The sequence below is a fragment of the Somniosus microcephalus genome, chromosome 7 (assembly GCF_052327205.1).
Source record: "Somniosus microcephalus isolate GS21.2 chromosome 7, FLI_Smic_1.0, whole genome shotgun sequence".
Lineage (NCBI taxonomy): Eukaryota > Metazoa > Chordata > Chondrichthyes > Squaliformes > Somniosidae > Somniosus > Somniosus microcephalus.
This window is the reverse complement of record NC_140993.1, coordinates 6,458,057-6,475,613: the sequence shown is the minus strand read 5'-3', so window position 1 is coordinate 6,475,613 and position 17,557 is coordinate 6,458,057. Positions and strand designations below refer to the sequence as shown.

The window sequence follows — 17,557 nt, the reverse complement described above, 5'->3', positions numbered from 1 at the left end:
CTGGAGCCAGGGGCACTGAAGGCCAGTGCCTGCAGGGTGAGCGCTGGTGCGCGTGGAGCCCCAGTAATTAAAGCTCTGGAAAGGATCGTGTTCCCGGTGGAGTTGGGATCGAGCACTGACCTGTACTTCCTGTTGACCTCGTCTGCGGTCAGCACGCGGTCAAACATCATCACTTTGTACCTGTCCTCCAGCCGAGGACCCGTGTAGTCACGGTATTCCAGCTCCACCGCAGCATCGAGCAGCGACAGGTATCGGCGCACAATCAACCCGTACGGACTGTCTGAAAACGCAATGTAAACAGCACAAACAATTGGAGCTACTCTCAGAGTGAGGGATTTGCACAGAGTTACTCCGGGATCCCAGAGTGAGGGATTTACACAGAGTTACTCCCGGATCCCAGAGTGAGGGATTTACAAAATTACTGCCGGATCCCAGAGTGAGGGATTTACAGAGTTACTCCCGGATCCCAGAGTGAGGGATTTACAGAGTTACTCCCGGATCCCAGAGTGAGGGATTTACAGAGTTACTCCCGGATCCCAGAGTGAGGGATTTACAGAGTTACTCCCGGATCCCAGAGTGAGAGATTTACAGAATTACTCCCAGATCGAGGGATTTACAGAGTTACTCTCGGATCCCAGAGTGAGGGATTTAAGAACATAAGAAATAGGAGCAGGAGTAGGCCATTCGGCCCCTCCAGCCTGCTCCGCCATTCAATAAGATCATGGCTGATCTTCTACCTCATCTCCACTTTCCTGCACTATCCCCATATCCCTTGATTCCCTTAATATTCAAAAATCTATCGATCCCTGTCTTGAATATACTCAATCACTGAGCCTCCACAGCCCTCGGAGGTAGAGAATTCCAAAGATTCACCACCCTCTGAGTGAAGAAATTTCTCCTCATCTCAGTCCTAATGGCCAACCCCTTATTCTGAGACTGTGACCCCTGGTTCTAGATTCCCCAGCAAGGGAAAACATCCTCCCTGCATCTACCCTGTCAAGCCCTGTAAGAATTTTGTATGTTTCAATGAGATCACCTCTCATTCTTCTAAACTCTATAGAGAATATAGGCCTAGTCTACTCAATCTCTCCTCATAGGACAATCCCCCCATCCCAAGAACCAGTCTGGTGAACCTTTGTTGCACTCCCTCTATGGCAAGTATATCCTTCCTTAGGTAAGGAGACCAAAACTGTACACAATACTCCAGGTGTGGTCTCACCAGGGCCCTATATAATTGCAGTAAGACGTCTTTACACTTATACTCAAATCCTCTTGTAATAAAGGCCAACATACCATTTGCTTTCCTAATTGCTTGCTGTACCTGCATGCCCCAGAAGCTCAGGTAGGCCTCAGAGCGTCAGCGGGAGGAATCTCGGCGGTGTGGCGGTGATAAAAAGGCCCCAGAGATTCAGGTAGGTTTACTAATCTCCAGTCTCCAGTCTCAGAGAGGGAGAGAAGTAAAAAGTAATTGAAGTGTGACGTCACCAGAAAGCAGGTAAGTGATTGGTTGGTGAGTATTTCTCTCTTTTTAAACTTTAACTCTGTGGTTTATAGTTTCTAAAGTCTCTGTGGTGTAGCGGGGACTGTTTATAAACCAGGGCCCTTAAATATACCATTTAACTGTAGTGTAATTGGTGGTATTGATTTGATTTAATTTAATTGCAATTAATTAAAGGGTAAGTCATGGCAGGACAGCCCGGTGCCGTGGTATGCTCCTCCTGCACTATGTGGGAACTCAGGGACATAATATGGTCGAATTCTTCATTAAGATGGAGAATGAAGTAGTTGACTCAGATACTAGGGTCCTGAAATTAAATAAAGGAAACTACGATGGTCTGAGGCGCGAGTTGGGTAGGATTGATTGGGGAATGTCACTCAAAGGGTTGACGGTGGATAGGCAATGGCAAACATTCAAAGACCGCATGGATGAACTACAGAAGTTGTTCATCCCAGTTTGGCATAAAAATAAAACAAAAAAGGTGACTTAACTGTGGCTATTACAAGGGAAATTAGGGGTAGCATAAGATCAAAGGAGAGGACATATAAATTGGCCAGAAAAAGCAGTAAACCTGAGGATTGGGAGCAGTTTAGGATTCAACAAAGGAGGACAAAGGGATTAATTAAGAAGGGGAAAATTGAATATGAGAGCAAGCTTGCAGGGAACATAAAAACTGACTGTAAAAGCTTTTATAGATATGTGAAGAGAAAAAGATTGGTGAAGTCAAGCGTAGGTCCCTTGCAGTCAGAATCAGGGGAATTTATAATGGGGAACAAAGAAATGGCAGACCAATTAAATTCGTATTTTGGTTCTGTCTTCACAAAGGAGGACACAAATAACCTCCCAGAGATGTCGGGGAACATAGGATCTGATGAAAGTGAAGAACTGAAAGAAATCAGTATTTGTAGGGAAATGGTGTTAGGGAAATTGATGGGATTAAAGGCGGATAAATCCCCAGGGCCTGATAATCTACATACTAGGGTACTTAAGGAAGTGGCCCTAGAAATAGTAGATGTATTGCTGATCATCTTCCAACATTCGATGGAATCTGGAACAGTACCCATGGATTGGCGGGTAGCTAATGTTACCCCACTATTCAAAAAAGGTGGTAGAGAGAAAACGGGGAATTACAGACCGGTAAGCCTGACATCGGTAGTGGGGAAAATGCTAGAGTCCATTATAAAAGATGTAATAGCAGAGCACTTGGAAAACAGTGACAGGATCGGACAAAGTCAACATGGATTTACAAAAGGTAAATCATGCTTGACTAATCTACTGGAATTTTTTGAGGATGTAACTGGTAAAATAGATAAGGGAGAACCAGTGGATGTGGTGTATTTGATTTGGATAGAGAACTGGTTGGCAGACAGAAAGCAAAGAGTTGGAATAAACGGCTCTTTTTCCGAGTGGCAGGCAGTGACTAGTGGGGTACCACAGGGATCGGTCATTGGACCCCAGCTATTCACAATATATATTAATGATCTAGACAAGGGAACTAGATGTAATATCTCCAAATTTGCAGACGACACAAAGCTGGGTGGGCGTGTGTGTTGTGAGGAGGATGCCGAGAAACTCCAGGATGATTTGGACAGGTTGGGTGATTGGGCAAAAGCATGGCAGATGCAATATAACGTGGATAAATGTGAGGTTATCCACTTTGGTGGCAAAAACAGGAAGGCAGATTATTATCTGAATGGCAATAGATTGGGAGAAGGGGAAGTGCAACGAGACCTGGGTGTCCTTGTGCACCAGTTGCTGAAGGTAAGCATGCAGGTGCAGCAGGCGGTTAAGAAGGCAAATGGTATGTTGGCCTTTGTAGCGAGAGGGTTTGAGTACAGGAACAAGGATGTCTTGCTGCAGTTGTACAGGGCCTTGGTGAGACCACATCTTGAGTATTGTGTGCAGTTTTGGTCACCTTATCTGAGGAAGGATGTTCTTGCCATGGAAGGAGTTCAGCGAAGATTCACCAGGCTGATACCTGGGATGGCAGGAATGACGTATGAGGAGAGATTGATACGATTGGGCTTGGACTCACTGGAGTTTAGAAGAATGAGAGGGGATCTCATTGAAACTTATAAAATTCTGACAGGACTGGACAGAGTAGATGCAGGAAGGATGTTCCCGATGGTTGGGAAGTCCAGAACCAGGGGTCACAGTCTAAGGATAAGGGGTAGGCCATTTAGGACAGAAATGAGGAGGAATTTCTTCACCCAGAGTGGTGAACCTGTGGAATTCTCTACCACAGAAGGCAGTTGAGGCCAATTCATTAAATATATTCAAGAAGGAGTTGGATATATTTCTTAAGGCTAAAGGGATCAAGGGATATGGGGAGAAAGCAGGGACCGGGTACTGAAATTGGATGATCAGCCATGATCGCATTGAATGGCGGAGCTGGCTCGAGGGGCCGAATGGCCTACTCCTGCTCCTATCTTCTATGTTTCTATGTTAACTTTCAGTGATTCTTGTATAAGGATACCCAGGTCCCTCTGAAAATCAACATTTCCCAATCTCTCACTATTTAAAAAAGTCTCCACATTATATTCCATTTGCCATGTTCTTGCCCACTCACTTAGCCTGTCTATAACCCCTTGAAGCCTCCTTGCATCCTCCTCACAACTTACATTCCTACCCAGCTTTGTATGATCAGCAAACTTGGATATATTACATTTGCTTCCCTCATCCAAATCACTGATATAGATTGTGAATAGCTGAGGCCCAAGCACTGATCCTTGCGGTACCCGTTTATTCCTTTTTGTTTTCTGTCTGTTAGCCAATTCTCAATCCATGCTAGTATATTACCCCCAATCCCATGAGCCCTAATCTGGTGTGGCACCTTATCGAATGCCTTCTGAAAATCCAAATACACCACATCCACTGGTTCCCCCTTATCTATTCTGCAAGTCATAACCTCAAAAAACTCGAACAGGTTGGTGAAACACGATTTCCTTTTCATAAATCCGTGTCGACTCTGCCTAATCCTATTATTATTTTCTAAGTGTAATTTACACAGAGTTACTCTCGGGATCCCAGGGTGAGGGATTTACAGAGAGCCAAAGCTCCAGAGGAAATTGGAGAAGGAACTCAGTGTTCCTTAATTTGGGGATCAAGAGGTGGTGAGGTGAATTTCACAATAGAATAATGATACAAGGACCCTGGGAGAGGACAACTAATGACGGGAGGAGATTAGTCCCTGATAGAATAATCAGACACGGACTCTAAATGGGGTGGGACTGAGGGCTGAACGGTCTTTGGCTCTTTGCGTGATTTGAACTAACCACACCTCAATGCTTTGAGAGGACGAGCAGACACTGTCCACCCTATGGTCTGTTAACTGTGTCCCCTCCCCATCCGCTGTCAGACCTCATTCCCCTGTTCCAACAGCGGTTATAAAGGGGTCTCGTACTCATCACGTTGTTGATGAAGGCGGCTGAGAAGACTCGGTCCAGTATGGCTCCTGGGAAATGCCCGAGCTGGAACATGGACATGAAAATGTTGACTGTGGCCAGGGGTGAGTTCATGGCCTTGATCTCCAGCACCAACTCCAGCTTTTCAAAGAACTTGGCTTCGTTGGAGGGTTTGTAGTTCATGCGACTGAACGGAAAGACCAGCTTCTGAATTACCTGCAACATGAAACAGCCCAACGTCAAACACTGTGATACACGATTCAAAACATGCACTACCTACAGGCAATGCCAGGGCATCACTGACACCAGTCCAGAGCTCGGAGCAGTGGGGTACCCAGCTGCACAGACCCTCGTGGCCCCTGGTTCAATCCCCATGCTAGGCTGTTAGCTGATAACAGCAGAGTCACCCCCTGTAAATATTCACACACTCCCGGGGACCCCCTGTAAATTCACAATTCAATTCACAATTCAAATCGCTTTATTGGCATGATAAGTTACATCTTATGTTGCCAAAGCATCAAAATACATTTATGGTTTAGCACATAAACGCAGTTCTATTCATACAGTGTATAAACAGGTATATCCCTGAGTGTATAAATATACATTCGCATTGTTTATATATATTTTTTTCTTAGTTTACTGGTTGTCCCTCTGTTCATGGCAAGCTGTAACATAGTGTGCCGCCAGTGTTATACAGCTTCTCTCCTCTCCCAGTAGGAATGGGAGTTTTTGGTTGTCATTCAGATTTCTGAAATCAGGGCATATTTGTGAGAATTTTTGGTAGAAATTCTCCCTGATGCCCTGATATTTTCCACAAGCTGTGAGGAAGTGCATCTCTGTCTCCACCACTCCCTGACTGCAGTGAGAGCATATCCTGTCCTCTCTTGGCAGCCTGGTCTGCCTGTGTCTGCCTTTTTCGATCGCTAGGCTATGTTCGCTAAGTCTGTACCTTGTCAAGGTTCTTCTCAGTTTGTTATCCTTTACCATGGTCAGGTAATCAGCTATGTTGTATTGTCTGTTTAGGGCCAAGTAGCAATTGAGTTTGCTTTGGGTTTTTGTTGTTTCTGCCCAATATGTCAGATATTTTTCCTTTTGCTTAGCGACGATTGTGTTGGGTCGAATTCTTTGTGTTACCCTGTCACTGTCCTGGGGCTGGTTATTGTTAGTATTGTTAGTAGTTACTTCACTGAGTCCCAGGACTAGTTGACTGAGGGTATTCTTCTTTATGGTCAGCTCTTGGCATTTCAGGGCGTCGTAGTGATAGCATTGGGGATTGCTCATTTGTAGGTGATTCCAAAATTTGGTGGCTCTTTTTTGGATAGTGATTATTAATGGATATTGGCCTAGTTCCGCCCTGCATGCATTGTTTACTGTTTTCCTTTGAGTCCGGAGGATACTTTTACAGAATTCTGCATGTAGGATCTCAATTGGGTGTTTGTCCCATTTTGCAAATTCTTGTTGAGTTAGCGGTCCCCATACCTCACTGCCATAGAGTGCAATTGGTTCAATTACTGATTTGAAAATTTTGAGCCAAATGCTAATTGGGATTTCTATTTGGATTGATTTTTTGATGGCATAGAAAGCCCTTCTTGCTTTCTCTTTCAGTTCATTCACAGCCAGTTTGAAGTTTCCCGTAGAACTGATTTTTAAGCCCAAGTATGTGTAGTTAGTGGTTTGTTCAATTTTGGTTGTTCCTACTGTGAAATTTATTTTGGGTCCCTGATGTTTGGATCTTTGCTGGAACACAAGGACTTTGGTTTTTTGGGGATTTATTGTCAGGGCCCAAGTCTGGCAGTACGACTCCAGCAGGTCCAGGTTTTGCTGTAGCCCCTCTTTAGTAGGTGACAGCAGAACCAGGTCGTCTGCATAGAGGAGGAATTTAACCTTGGATTCATATAGGGTGAGGCCGGGTGCTGTAGATTGTTCAAGTAGTTTTGCCAATCCATTTATGTAAATATTAAAGAGTGTCGGTGAGATTGGCGAGCCCTGCGTCACCCCCCGCCCCTGTGGGAAGTATTTTGTTTGTTTGTCTCCAATTTTAACTGCACATTTGTTGTTTGTATACATTGATTTAATTACATCATATGTTTTCCCTCCTACCCCACTTTCGATAAGTTTCAGGAATAAACCGTCATGCCAGATGGAGTCGAAAGCCTTCTGGAAATCTACAAAGCATGCGTAGATTTTGCTTTTGTTATGGTGAACGTGTTTGTCAATTAGGGTCTGTAGGGTGAAGATATGATCCGATGTTCTATAGTTTGGCAGGAATCCAATTTGGCTTTTACTCAAGACATTGTGCTCCTCAAGGAAGTTTATAAGTCTTTTGTTTATGATGCTACAGAATACCTTCCCCAGGTTACTGTTTACACAGATGCCTCGATAGTTGTTTGGGTCGATTTTGTCCCCACTTTTGTATATGGGCGTTATGAGTCCTTTGTTCCAGATATCAGGGAAATAACCGACACTCAGAACCAAGTTGAAGAGTTTTAGGATAGCCAGTTTCATTTTGTTGTCTGTGTGTTTAATCATCTCGTTTAGTATGCCGTCTGTCCCGCAGGCTTTTCCTGGTCGCAGGTCCTTGAGTTTTTCAAGAAGTTCTTTTTCTGTTATTATGGCGTCCAGCGGGTTTTGGTTATCTTTTATGGCCATTTCTAGCTTTTCCAGTTTTTTGCATATTTGGTGTTGCTCTGGTCTCAGTGTGTTTTTCTGGTATAATTTTTCAAAGTGGTTTACCCATGTGTCCCCATTTTGAATGGCCAAATCGTCGTGTTGTTTTTTGTGTAGTGTTTTCAAGTTTTCCCAGAAACAATTGGAATCAATGGATTCCTCCATGGAGCTGAGTGTATTCTTAATATATTGCTCTTTTTTGGTTCTGAGTGTGTTTCTGTATTGTGTTAGTGTCTGACAATAAGTAAGGAAAGGTTACCTGTAAACATCTGACATGATTCTCTGACTATATAAGCTGTGTCTTTATGCATTTCTCCACTTCACCTGAAGAAGGAGCAGCGCTCCGAAAGCTTGTGATTTCAAATAAAGCTGTTGGACTATAACCTGGTGTTGTGTGATTTCTTACATTTGTCCACCCCAGTCCAACTCCGGCATCTCCACACCATGACAATAAGTAAGGCGTAGTTCCTCGTTTTCTGGATGTCTGTGTTTTTGGTTTGATATTTTTCTAAGTTTTTTCCTCATGTTATGGCAATCTCGGTCAAACCATTTTTCATAGTTTTTTGTTTTGGGTTTGTTCTTGCGAGCTTTCAAGTTTGCATTTGTTGCCAAATTATCAAAAATATTGTTTAGTTTACTAACTGCCCGGTTTACGCCTTCTTTATTGTGAGTGTATATGTTACCCAGAAAGGTGTCTAAGAGAGCTTGAGTTGATGCATTGCTAATTGTTTTCTGGTATTTTTCCGTGTCGTTTTTGGCCCATCTGTACGATTTTTTGGTGTTGTACAGTTTACTGGGTTGTGTTTCTATGTTGTTTGTTTCTGTCTTTTTGAGGAACATAGTAATTTGACTGTGATCTGACAGTGTTGTTTGTGGTTTGACTGTGAATGCTCTGAAAGAGGATGGGTCTAAGTCTGTAATCATATAGTCTACTGTGCTGCAGCCAAGAGGTGAGCAATAGGTCGATCTTCCTAGGAGGTCTCCTATGAACCTACCATTGACAATGTACAGACCCAGGTTTCGACAGAGCTGTAGTAGCTGTTTTCCGTTGGTATTTGACTGCTTGTCGCAGTTATGCCTGTATGGAAGGGAAGGGATGTCAAAGTGGTTATTCCCGAAAACGTAATTGTTTCCCTGATTATTGGTGAAGTCTGGTTCTTCGCCCGTTCTTGAATTGAGGTCCCCACAGATCAACACGTTCCCCTGGGCCTGGTATTGGATAATTTCCCCCTCCATGTTGGAGAAGGTGTCCTCTTTAAAGTACGGGGAATCGATTGGAGGGATATAAAGTGCGCAAATGTAAACATCTTGGGTGTTTGAGATAATCTCCCTCTCAAGTTTGAGCCACATATGGTTTTCGCCCTTTTTTATAAATTTGATGTAATTCTTAAGTTCTGTTTTAAACCAGATCAGTATGCCTCCGGAGTCTCTGCCTTGGGTTACACTTGGTAATTTATTGGAGGGGACCACCAGCTCAGTGTACCCTTGGGGACAGCCAGTGTGTCCTTTTCCTTTATACCAAGTTTCCTGTAAAATGATAATATCTAGGTCTTTAGTTTCACCTATGAACTCTGGGGTCCTACTTTTCACTTCTCGCAGTGAAGAGCGTAGACCTTGGATATTCCAGGTCAAAATATATAAGGATTTCATGTTAAGTTTGATCTTTTACTATGATAGGTTAAAGAGTGGTACGTGTTTGTCGTGTCTAAGTGTGGGAAAAAAAAGATCACATCAGTTGTCTACAAAAGTTACTTCTGTGAATTTGGTTACAGTTCTTTCTATTAATTAGTCCTTGATCCATAAGGCGGAAGTAGATGCTGCTGCACATCTGCTTATTGTCTCTTAATGGATTGTTTCTGTCTGAGACACTCCCGGGGACCCCCTGTAAATATTCACACACTCCCGGGGACCCCCTGTAAATATTCACACTCTTCCGGGGACCCCCTGTAAATATTCACACACTCCCGGGGACCCCCTGTAAATATTCACACACTCCCGGGGACCCCCTGTAAATATTCACACACTCCCGGGGACCCCCTGTAAATATTCACACACTCCCGGGGACCCCCTGTAAATATTCACACACTCCCGGGGACCCCCTGTAAATATTCACACACTCCCGGGGACCCCCTGTAAATATTCACACACTTCCAGGGACCCCCTGTAAATATTCACACTCTTCCGGGGAGCCCCTGTAAATATTCAGGCATTCCAGGGAACCCCTGTAAACTCCTACAAACAGCAATGTGATAATGACCAGATAATCGTTTTTTTATCGATGTCGATTTAGGGATAAATATTGGCCAGGACACCTGGGATAACTCCCCTGCTCTTCTTCGAAATAGTGCCATGGGATCTTTTACATCCACCCGAGAGAGCAAATGGGGCCTCGGTTTAACGTCTCATCCGAAAGACAGCACCTCAGACAGTGCAGAACTGCACTGGAGTGACAGCCTAGATTTTTGTGCTCAAGTCTCTGGAGTGGGACTTGAACCCACAACCTTCTGACTCAGAGGCGAGGATGCTACCCACTGAGCGACGGCTGACACTCCCGGGGACCCCCTGTAAATATTCACACACTCCCAGAGAACCGCTGTATATATTCACACACTCGCGGGGACCCCTGTAAATATTCAGACACTCCCAGAGAACCGCTGTAAATATTCGCACACTCCCAGGGTCCCCCTGTAAATATTCAGACACTCCCAGAAAACCGCTGTAAATATTCGCACACTCCCGGGGTCCCCCTGTAAATATTCAGACACTCCCAGAGAACCGCTGTAAATATTCGCACACTCCCAGGGTCCCCCTGTAAATATTCAGACACTCCCAGAGAACCGCTGTATATATTCACACACTCGCGGGGACCCCTGTAAATATTCAGACACTCCCAGAGAACCGCTGTAAATATTCGCACACTCCCAGGGTCCCCCTGTAAATATTCAGACACTCCCAGAGAACCGCTGTAAATATTCGCACACTCCCGGGGTCCCCCTGTAAATATTCAGACACTCCCAGAGAACCGCTGTAAATATTCGCACACTCCCAGGGACCCCCTGTAAATATTCAGACACTCCCTGTGACTCCAGTGTCTCGTTTCTCCCCCAATCCCTTCGATTGGTCCTGACCTCACCCCTCTGAACTGTGAAGTTCCAGGGGGCGTTTTCTGTTATGTTAGAAGAGCTGTAAGCAATCACCTTACTGTCCAGGAATTCGCCCTTTTTGATGAGGAACTCTGCGATTGTGTCCAGAAGTTTGGTCTCACGCAGTCGGTGACGTGCGATATACTTTGCGATGAGCGCCATGGTGTAGGGGGTGATGCCGTCTACCTTCTTTGGGAGTTCCTCTGAAGTGGAAAGAAATATCATCACATCAGAGGCTGAAATCCTCGTCAGCTCGGTCTCCCGGGATGTCTCATAGCGGCTTCAGCAGCCCTGGGATAGGCAGCGGGAAAATTAGCCAGGGTGCTCGCTCCTGGCAACATGCAGTGACCTTTGCTGGGAAGGTCACCAGCATGGATGTCGGGTAAAGGCACAATCGGGCTCAACTGCAATGCTCTTCAGAGTCGAACATCCTGCCGACGCTCTCTGCCTATGGTCATACGTGGGGCAAGGTAGCAGAGGGTGACCAGTAATGATAGAACTGAAGCCCAGACACAGTCATTACCTTCCGGAGAGGAGAGGTAGAATGGCCTGGTAATACTGAAGTCTCAGGTCCGTCACTGATGTTGTTCAGAGTGAAAGGGTAAAAATCAGGTTCTGAGGAGGGGCGTGAGGAAGTAACTGTTCACACAAACAGTGATTAATATCTGGAGTGGTCTCTGGGTGGGGGAATGGAGGTAATCACTTTACAATGCCAGGCAATGATCATCTCCAACAAGAGAAAGTCTAACAACTGCCCCTTGACATTCAATAGCATTACCATCATTGAATCCTCCATCAACAACATCCAAGGGGGTCACCATTGACCAGAAACCGAACTGGGCCAGCCACATAAATATTGTGCCAACAAGATCAGGTCAGAGGCTGGGTATTCTGCGGCGAGTGTCTCACCTCCTGACTCCCCAAAGCCTTTCCACCATCTACAGGCCGCAAGTCAGGAGTGTGATGGAATACTCTCCACTTGCCTGGATGAGTGCAGCTCCAACAACACTCAAGAAGCTCAACACCATCCAGGACAAAGCAACCCGCTTGATTGGCACCCCACCCACCACCTTCAACATTCACTCCCTCCACCACCAGTGCACCGTGGCTGCAGTGTGTACCATCTACAAGATGCACTGCAGCAAATCGCCAAGGCTCCTTTGACAGCACCTCTCAAACCCACGACTTCTACCACCTAGAAAAACAAGGGCAGCAGGCGCATGGAAACACACCATGGTGGAAGAGGTCGCAGGTTTGGGAGGTGCTGCCGAAGAAGCCTTGGCGAGTCGCTGCAGTGCATCTTGTAGATCGTACACACTGCAGCCACGGTGCACTGGTGGTGGAGGGAAAGAATGTTTAAGGTGGTGGATGGGGCGCCAATCAAGCAGGTTGCTTTGTCCTGGATGGTGTCGAGCTTCTTGAGTGTTGTTGGAGCTGCACTCGTCCAGGCAAGTGGAGAGTATTCCATCACACTCCTGACTTGTACCTTGTAGATGGTGGAAAGGCTTTGGGGAGTCAGGAGGTGAGACACTCGCTGCTGAATACCCAGCCTCTGGCCTGCTCTTGTTGCCACAGTATTTATGTGGCTGGTCCAGTTAAGTTTCTGGTCAATGGTGACCCCCCAGGATGTTGCTGGTGGGGGATTCGGCGATGGTAATGCCATTGAATGTCAAGGGCAGTGGTTAGACTCTTGCTTGTTGGAGATAGTCATTGCCTGGCACTTCTGTGGTGCGAATGTTACGGGCCAATTATCAGCCCAAGCCTGAATGTCGTCCAAGACTTGTTGCATGCGGGCATGGGCTGCTTCATTATCTGAGGAGTTGTGAATGGTGCTGAACACTGTGCGGTCATCAGCGAACATCCCCATTTCTGACATGTTGGAGGGAAGGTCATTGATGAAGCAGCTGAAGATGGTTGGGCCTAGGACACTGCCATGAGGAACTCGTGCAGCATGTCCTGGGGCCGAGATGATTGACCTCCAACAACCACGACCATCTTCCTTTGTGCTCGGTATGACTCCAGCAGTGGAGAGTTTTCCCCCCAATTCCCATTGACTTCAGTTTTACTAGGGCTCCTTGATGCCACACTCGGTCAAATGCTGCCTTGATGTCAAGGGCAGTCACTCTCACCTCACCTCTGGTGAAGAGGTGACTATATGGACTTCCAGAAGGCATTTGATAAAGTCCCACATAAGAGACCGTTAACTAAGCCCACGGAATTAAAGGCAAATTATTGACCTGGTTAGGAAATTGGCTGAGCGGCAGGAGACAGCCAGTAGGGATAATGGGCAGGTACTCAAATTGGCAGGAGGTGACTCGTGGTGTCCCGCAGGGATCTGTGTTGGGGCCTCAACTATTCACAGTATTTATTAACGACTTAGATGATGGCATAGAAAGTCACATATCCAAATTTGCCGATGACACAAAGATAGGCGGCATTGTGGGCCGTGTAGATGAAAGCATAAAATTACAGAGGGATATCGACAGATTAAGTGAATGGGCAAAACTGTGGGAAATGGATTTCAATGTCGGCAAATGTGAGGTTATCCACTTTGGACCTAAAAAGGATCGAACAGGGTCCTTTCTAAATGGTGAAAGGCTAAAAACAGTGGAGGTCCAAAGAGACTTGGGGGGGGTTCAGGTAGATCATTAAAATGTCATGAACAGGTACCGAAAATAATCAAAAAGGCTAATGGAATGCTGGCCTTTATATCGAGAGGACTAGAGTACAAGGGGGTAGAGGTTATGCTGCAGCTGTACAAAGCCCTGGTTAGACCACACCTGGAGCACTGGGAGCAGTTCTGGGCCCCACACCTTAGGAAGGATAGACTGGCCTTGGAAGGAGTGCAGCGTAGGTTTACCAGAATGATACCCGGACTCCAAGGGTTAAGTTACAAGGAGAGATTACACAAACTAGGGTTGTATTCCCTAGAATTTAGAAGGTTAAGGGGTGATCTGATCGAAGTTTTCAAGATATTAAGGGGAACTGACAGGGTAGATAGAGAGAAACTATTTCCGCTGGTTGGGGATTCTGGGACTAGGGGGCAGAGTCTAAAAATTAGAGCCAGACCTTTCAGGAGTGAAATTAGGAAACACTTCTACACACAAAGGGTGGTAGAAGTTTGGAACTCTCTTCCGCAAATGGCAATTGATGCTAGATCAATTGGTAATTTTAAATCTGAGTTTGATAGCTTTCTGTTAACCAAAGGTATTAAGGGATGTGGGCCAAAGGCGGGTACATGGAGTTAGATCGCAGATCAGTCATGACCTCATTGAATGGAGAAGCAGGCTCGAGGGGCTGAATGGCCTCCTCCTGTTCCTATGTTCAAGGACAACTAGGGATGGGCAATAAATGCCGGCCTTGCCAGCGACGCCCACATCCCATGAATGAATAAAATAAACAGTCATTTAAGAGGCAGTTAGCTGCTGTCATGCGAGATCATGTGTTACTAAAGAAAGATGAACACGAAGGGCCTCAGTGCTCATTTAAGTGGTATCTGTATTTTTACCAGTTACGGTCCAGCCCTGGTTTAAGTATCTTTTTTTATACCAGTTATGGTGCAGCAGAGAGAGTAGACAAGGGTAATGCAGTAGATGTAATGTATCTAGATTTTCAAAAGACCTTCGATAAGGTACCCCATAATAGACTAATGAATAAGGTCAGAGAATGCGGAGTCAGGGGACAAGTAGCAGAATGGATTGCTGGCTGGCTTCAGGACAGAAAGCAGAGAGTGGGGGTAAAGGGTAGCTATTCACAGTGGCAGAAGGTGGGTAGTGGTGTTCCACAAGGATCAGTGCTGGGACCACTGCTGTTCACAATTTACATTAACGATTTAGACTTTGGCATCAAAAACACAATTTCTAAATTTGCGGATTATACCAAACTGGGGGGGGGGGGATAGGGATAGTTAATACTGAGGAGGACTACAACAAATTACAGGAAGACAGTAATAAACTCGCAGAATGGGCATATAATTGGCAAATGAAATTCAACACATAAATGTGAGGTACAGTAGTACATTTTGGTAGGAAGAATAGGGAGGTCACTTGTCACTTCAAGGTTCTAGTCTGGATGGAGTAGAGGAACAAAGGGATCTCGGAGTACAAATACACAAATCACTAAAAGTTGCGACACAGGTTAACAGGGCCATAAAAAAGCAAACCAGGCACTAGGGTTTATTTCTCAAGGGATAGAATTGAAAAGTAGTGAAGTTATGCTAAACCTGTATCGAACCTTGGCCATACCACACTTGGAGTACTGTGTACAGTTCTGGTCACCATATTATAAAAAGGATATAGAGGCACTGGAGAGGGTGCAGAGAAGATTTACAAGGATGATACCAGAAATGCGAGGGTATACATATCAGGAAAGGATGAACAGGCTGGGTCTCTTTTCTCTTGAAAGAAGGCTGAGGGTTGACCTAATAGAGGTCTTTAAAATTATGAAATGTTTTGATAGAGTGGATACAGAGAGAATGTTTCCACTTGTGGGGAAGAGCATAACTGGAGGCCATCAATATAAGATAGTCACCAAGAAATCCAATAGGGAATTCAGAAGAAACTTCATTACCCAGAGAGTGGTGAGAATGTGGAACTCGCTACCACAGGGAGTGGTTGAGGGGAATAGTATAGATGCTTTTAAGGGGAGGCTGGACAAGCATGAGGGAGAAGGGAATAGAGGGCTACGCTGATAGAGTTAGATGAGGAAAGACGGGAGGAGGCTCGAGTGGAGCATAAACACTGGCATGGACTGGTTGGTCTGAATGGCCTGTTTCTGTGCTGTATATCCTATGTAATCATATGCAGCCCTGGTTTAAGTGTCTGTATTTGCACCAGTTATGGTACACGGATGGGTTAAAGCGAATCAGCACCCTACCTGCCAAGCTGCGGATGAATTTTTCCTGCCTGTTCTCATAGAAGAGCTGAGAGCTGAAGATCAGCTCCAGTGACTTGTTGCTGGCCTCCCGTGAACACGTGGCCAGCATCTCGTCCAGCAGGGTCATCTCATGGTCCCTCACGTTGGTGACGTGCCCCAGGGTGTGCTTGACCAGGCGCAGGATCTTGCGGTTGTTGAGAAGCTGTTCGCTGGTGTAGCTGTCGGACTGCAGCGCCTGGGTCTTCAGCTTGTAGTAGGAGAGCAGGAGGAAGAGGGTCTGGGGGTGACGCTCCTTCTCGATGTTCTTCTCCAGGCCGGTGAGACAGCTTTCGACCAGGGGGTGCTGGGTGGACGGGTGTAGCTTCATGACACTGCTGAAAACCATGGAGATATCTTTCTGATTGAACTGTGAGAGGCGGATTCGCGATTCCTCCTCAAGGACCTGAACAATCTTGGAATCACTAGGAAGACCTACCAGCGCAAAGAGAAGAGAAATTTGATTGACATGGAACAAAGAGCTAACGCGGATCATTCTCTGACTGCTTTAAGTCTATAAAGTCATGTTCCAAAGTATATTTCACAGCTGTCTCCATGAATTGGATCCAAAACCAGGGCTGTGTCAGCCATGGCTCAGTGGTCGCAGTATTGCCTCTAAATCAGAAGGCTGTGCGTTCCGGAGACTTGCGCCCATAACCCAGGCTGACACTCCAGTGCAGTACTGAGAGAGCACTTCACTGTCGGAGGGGCAGTACTGAGGGAGCGCCGCGCTGTCGGAGGGGCAGTACTGAGGGAGCGCCGCACTGTCGGAGGAGCAGTACTGAGGGAGCGCCGCACTGTCGGAGGGGCAGTACTCGGAGTGCTGCACTGTCGGAGGGGCAATACTGAGGGAGGGCTGCACTGTCGGAGGGGCAATACTGAGGGAGGGTTACACTGTCGGAGGGGCAATACTGAGGGAGCGCCGCACTGTCGGAGGGACAGTACTGAGGGAGCGGCGCACTGTCGGAGGAGCAGTACTGAGGGAGCGCCGCACTGTCGGAGGGGCAGTACTGAGGGAGTGCTGCACTGTCGGAGGGGCAATACTGAGGGAGGGCTGCACTGTCGGAGGGGCAATACTGAGGGAGGGCTGCACTGTCGGAGGGGCAGTACTGAGGGAGCGCCGCACTGTCGGAGGGGCAGTACTGAGGGAGTGCCGCACTGTCGGAGGGGCAGTACTGAGGGAGCGCTGCACTGTCGGAGGGGCAGTACTGAGGGAGCGCTGCACTGTCGGAGGGGCACTACTGAGGGAGCGCTGCACTGTCGGAGGGGCAGTACTGAGGGAGCGCTGCACTGTCGGAGGGGCACTACTGAGGGAGCGTTGCACTGTCGGAGGGGCAGTACTGAGGGAGCACCGCACTGTCAGAGGGACATACTGAGGGAGCACTTCACTGTCGGAGGGGCGATACTGAGGGAGTGCCGCACTGTCGGAGGGGCAGTACTGAGGGAACACTTCACTGTCGGAGGGGCAGTACTGAGGGAGCACTTCACTGTCGGAGGGGCAGTACTGAGGGAGCACTTCCCTGTCGGAGGGGCAGTACTAATGGAGCGGCGCACTGTCGGAGGGGCAGTTGTGAGGGAGCGCCGCACTGTCGGAGGGGCAGTTGTGAGGGAGCGGCGCACTGTCGGAGGAGCAGTACTGAGGGAGCGCCGCACTGTCGGAGGGGCAGTACTGAGGGAGTGCTGCACTGTCGGAGGGGCAATACTGAGGGAGGGCTGCACTGTCGGAGGGGCAATACTGAGGGAGGGCTGCACTGTCGGAGGGGCAGTACTGAGGGAGCGCCGCACTGTCGGAGGGGCAGTACTGAGGGAGTGCCGCACTGTCGGAGGGGCAGTACTGAGGGAGCGCTGCACTGTCGGAGGGGCAGTACTGAGGGAGCGCTGCACTGTCGGAGGGGCACTACTGAGGGAGCGCTGCACTGTCGGAGGGGCAGTAC

The 17,557-nt window shown here is 47.1% G+C and overlaps 1 protein-coding gene across 2 annotated transcripts in view; it reads right to left on the bottom strand.

Annotated features, from left to right (window-relative positions):
• fastk (Fas-activated serine/threonine kinase) overlaps positions 1-17,557 on the bottom strand; it is a 48,833-nt gene that overhangs the window by 12,890 nt on the left and 18,386 nt on the right. The window contains exons 3-6 of one of the 2 annotated variants that reach the window (XM_085992171.1): positions 15,588-16,058; positions 10,767-10,915; positions 4,902-5,118; positions 121-280 (exon numbers count right to left, since the gene is read on the bottom strand). In XM_085992171.1, coding sequence (XP_085848297.1) covers positions 121-280; positions 4,902-5,118; positions 10,767-10,915; positions 15,588-16,058 — 997 coding nt within the window. The remainder of the gene's footprint in view (positions 1-120; positions 281-4,901; positions 5,119-10,766; positions 10,916-15,587; positions 16,059-17,557) is intronic. The other variant, XM_085992172.1, reaches the window with a different exon arrangement.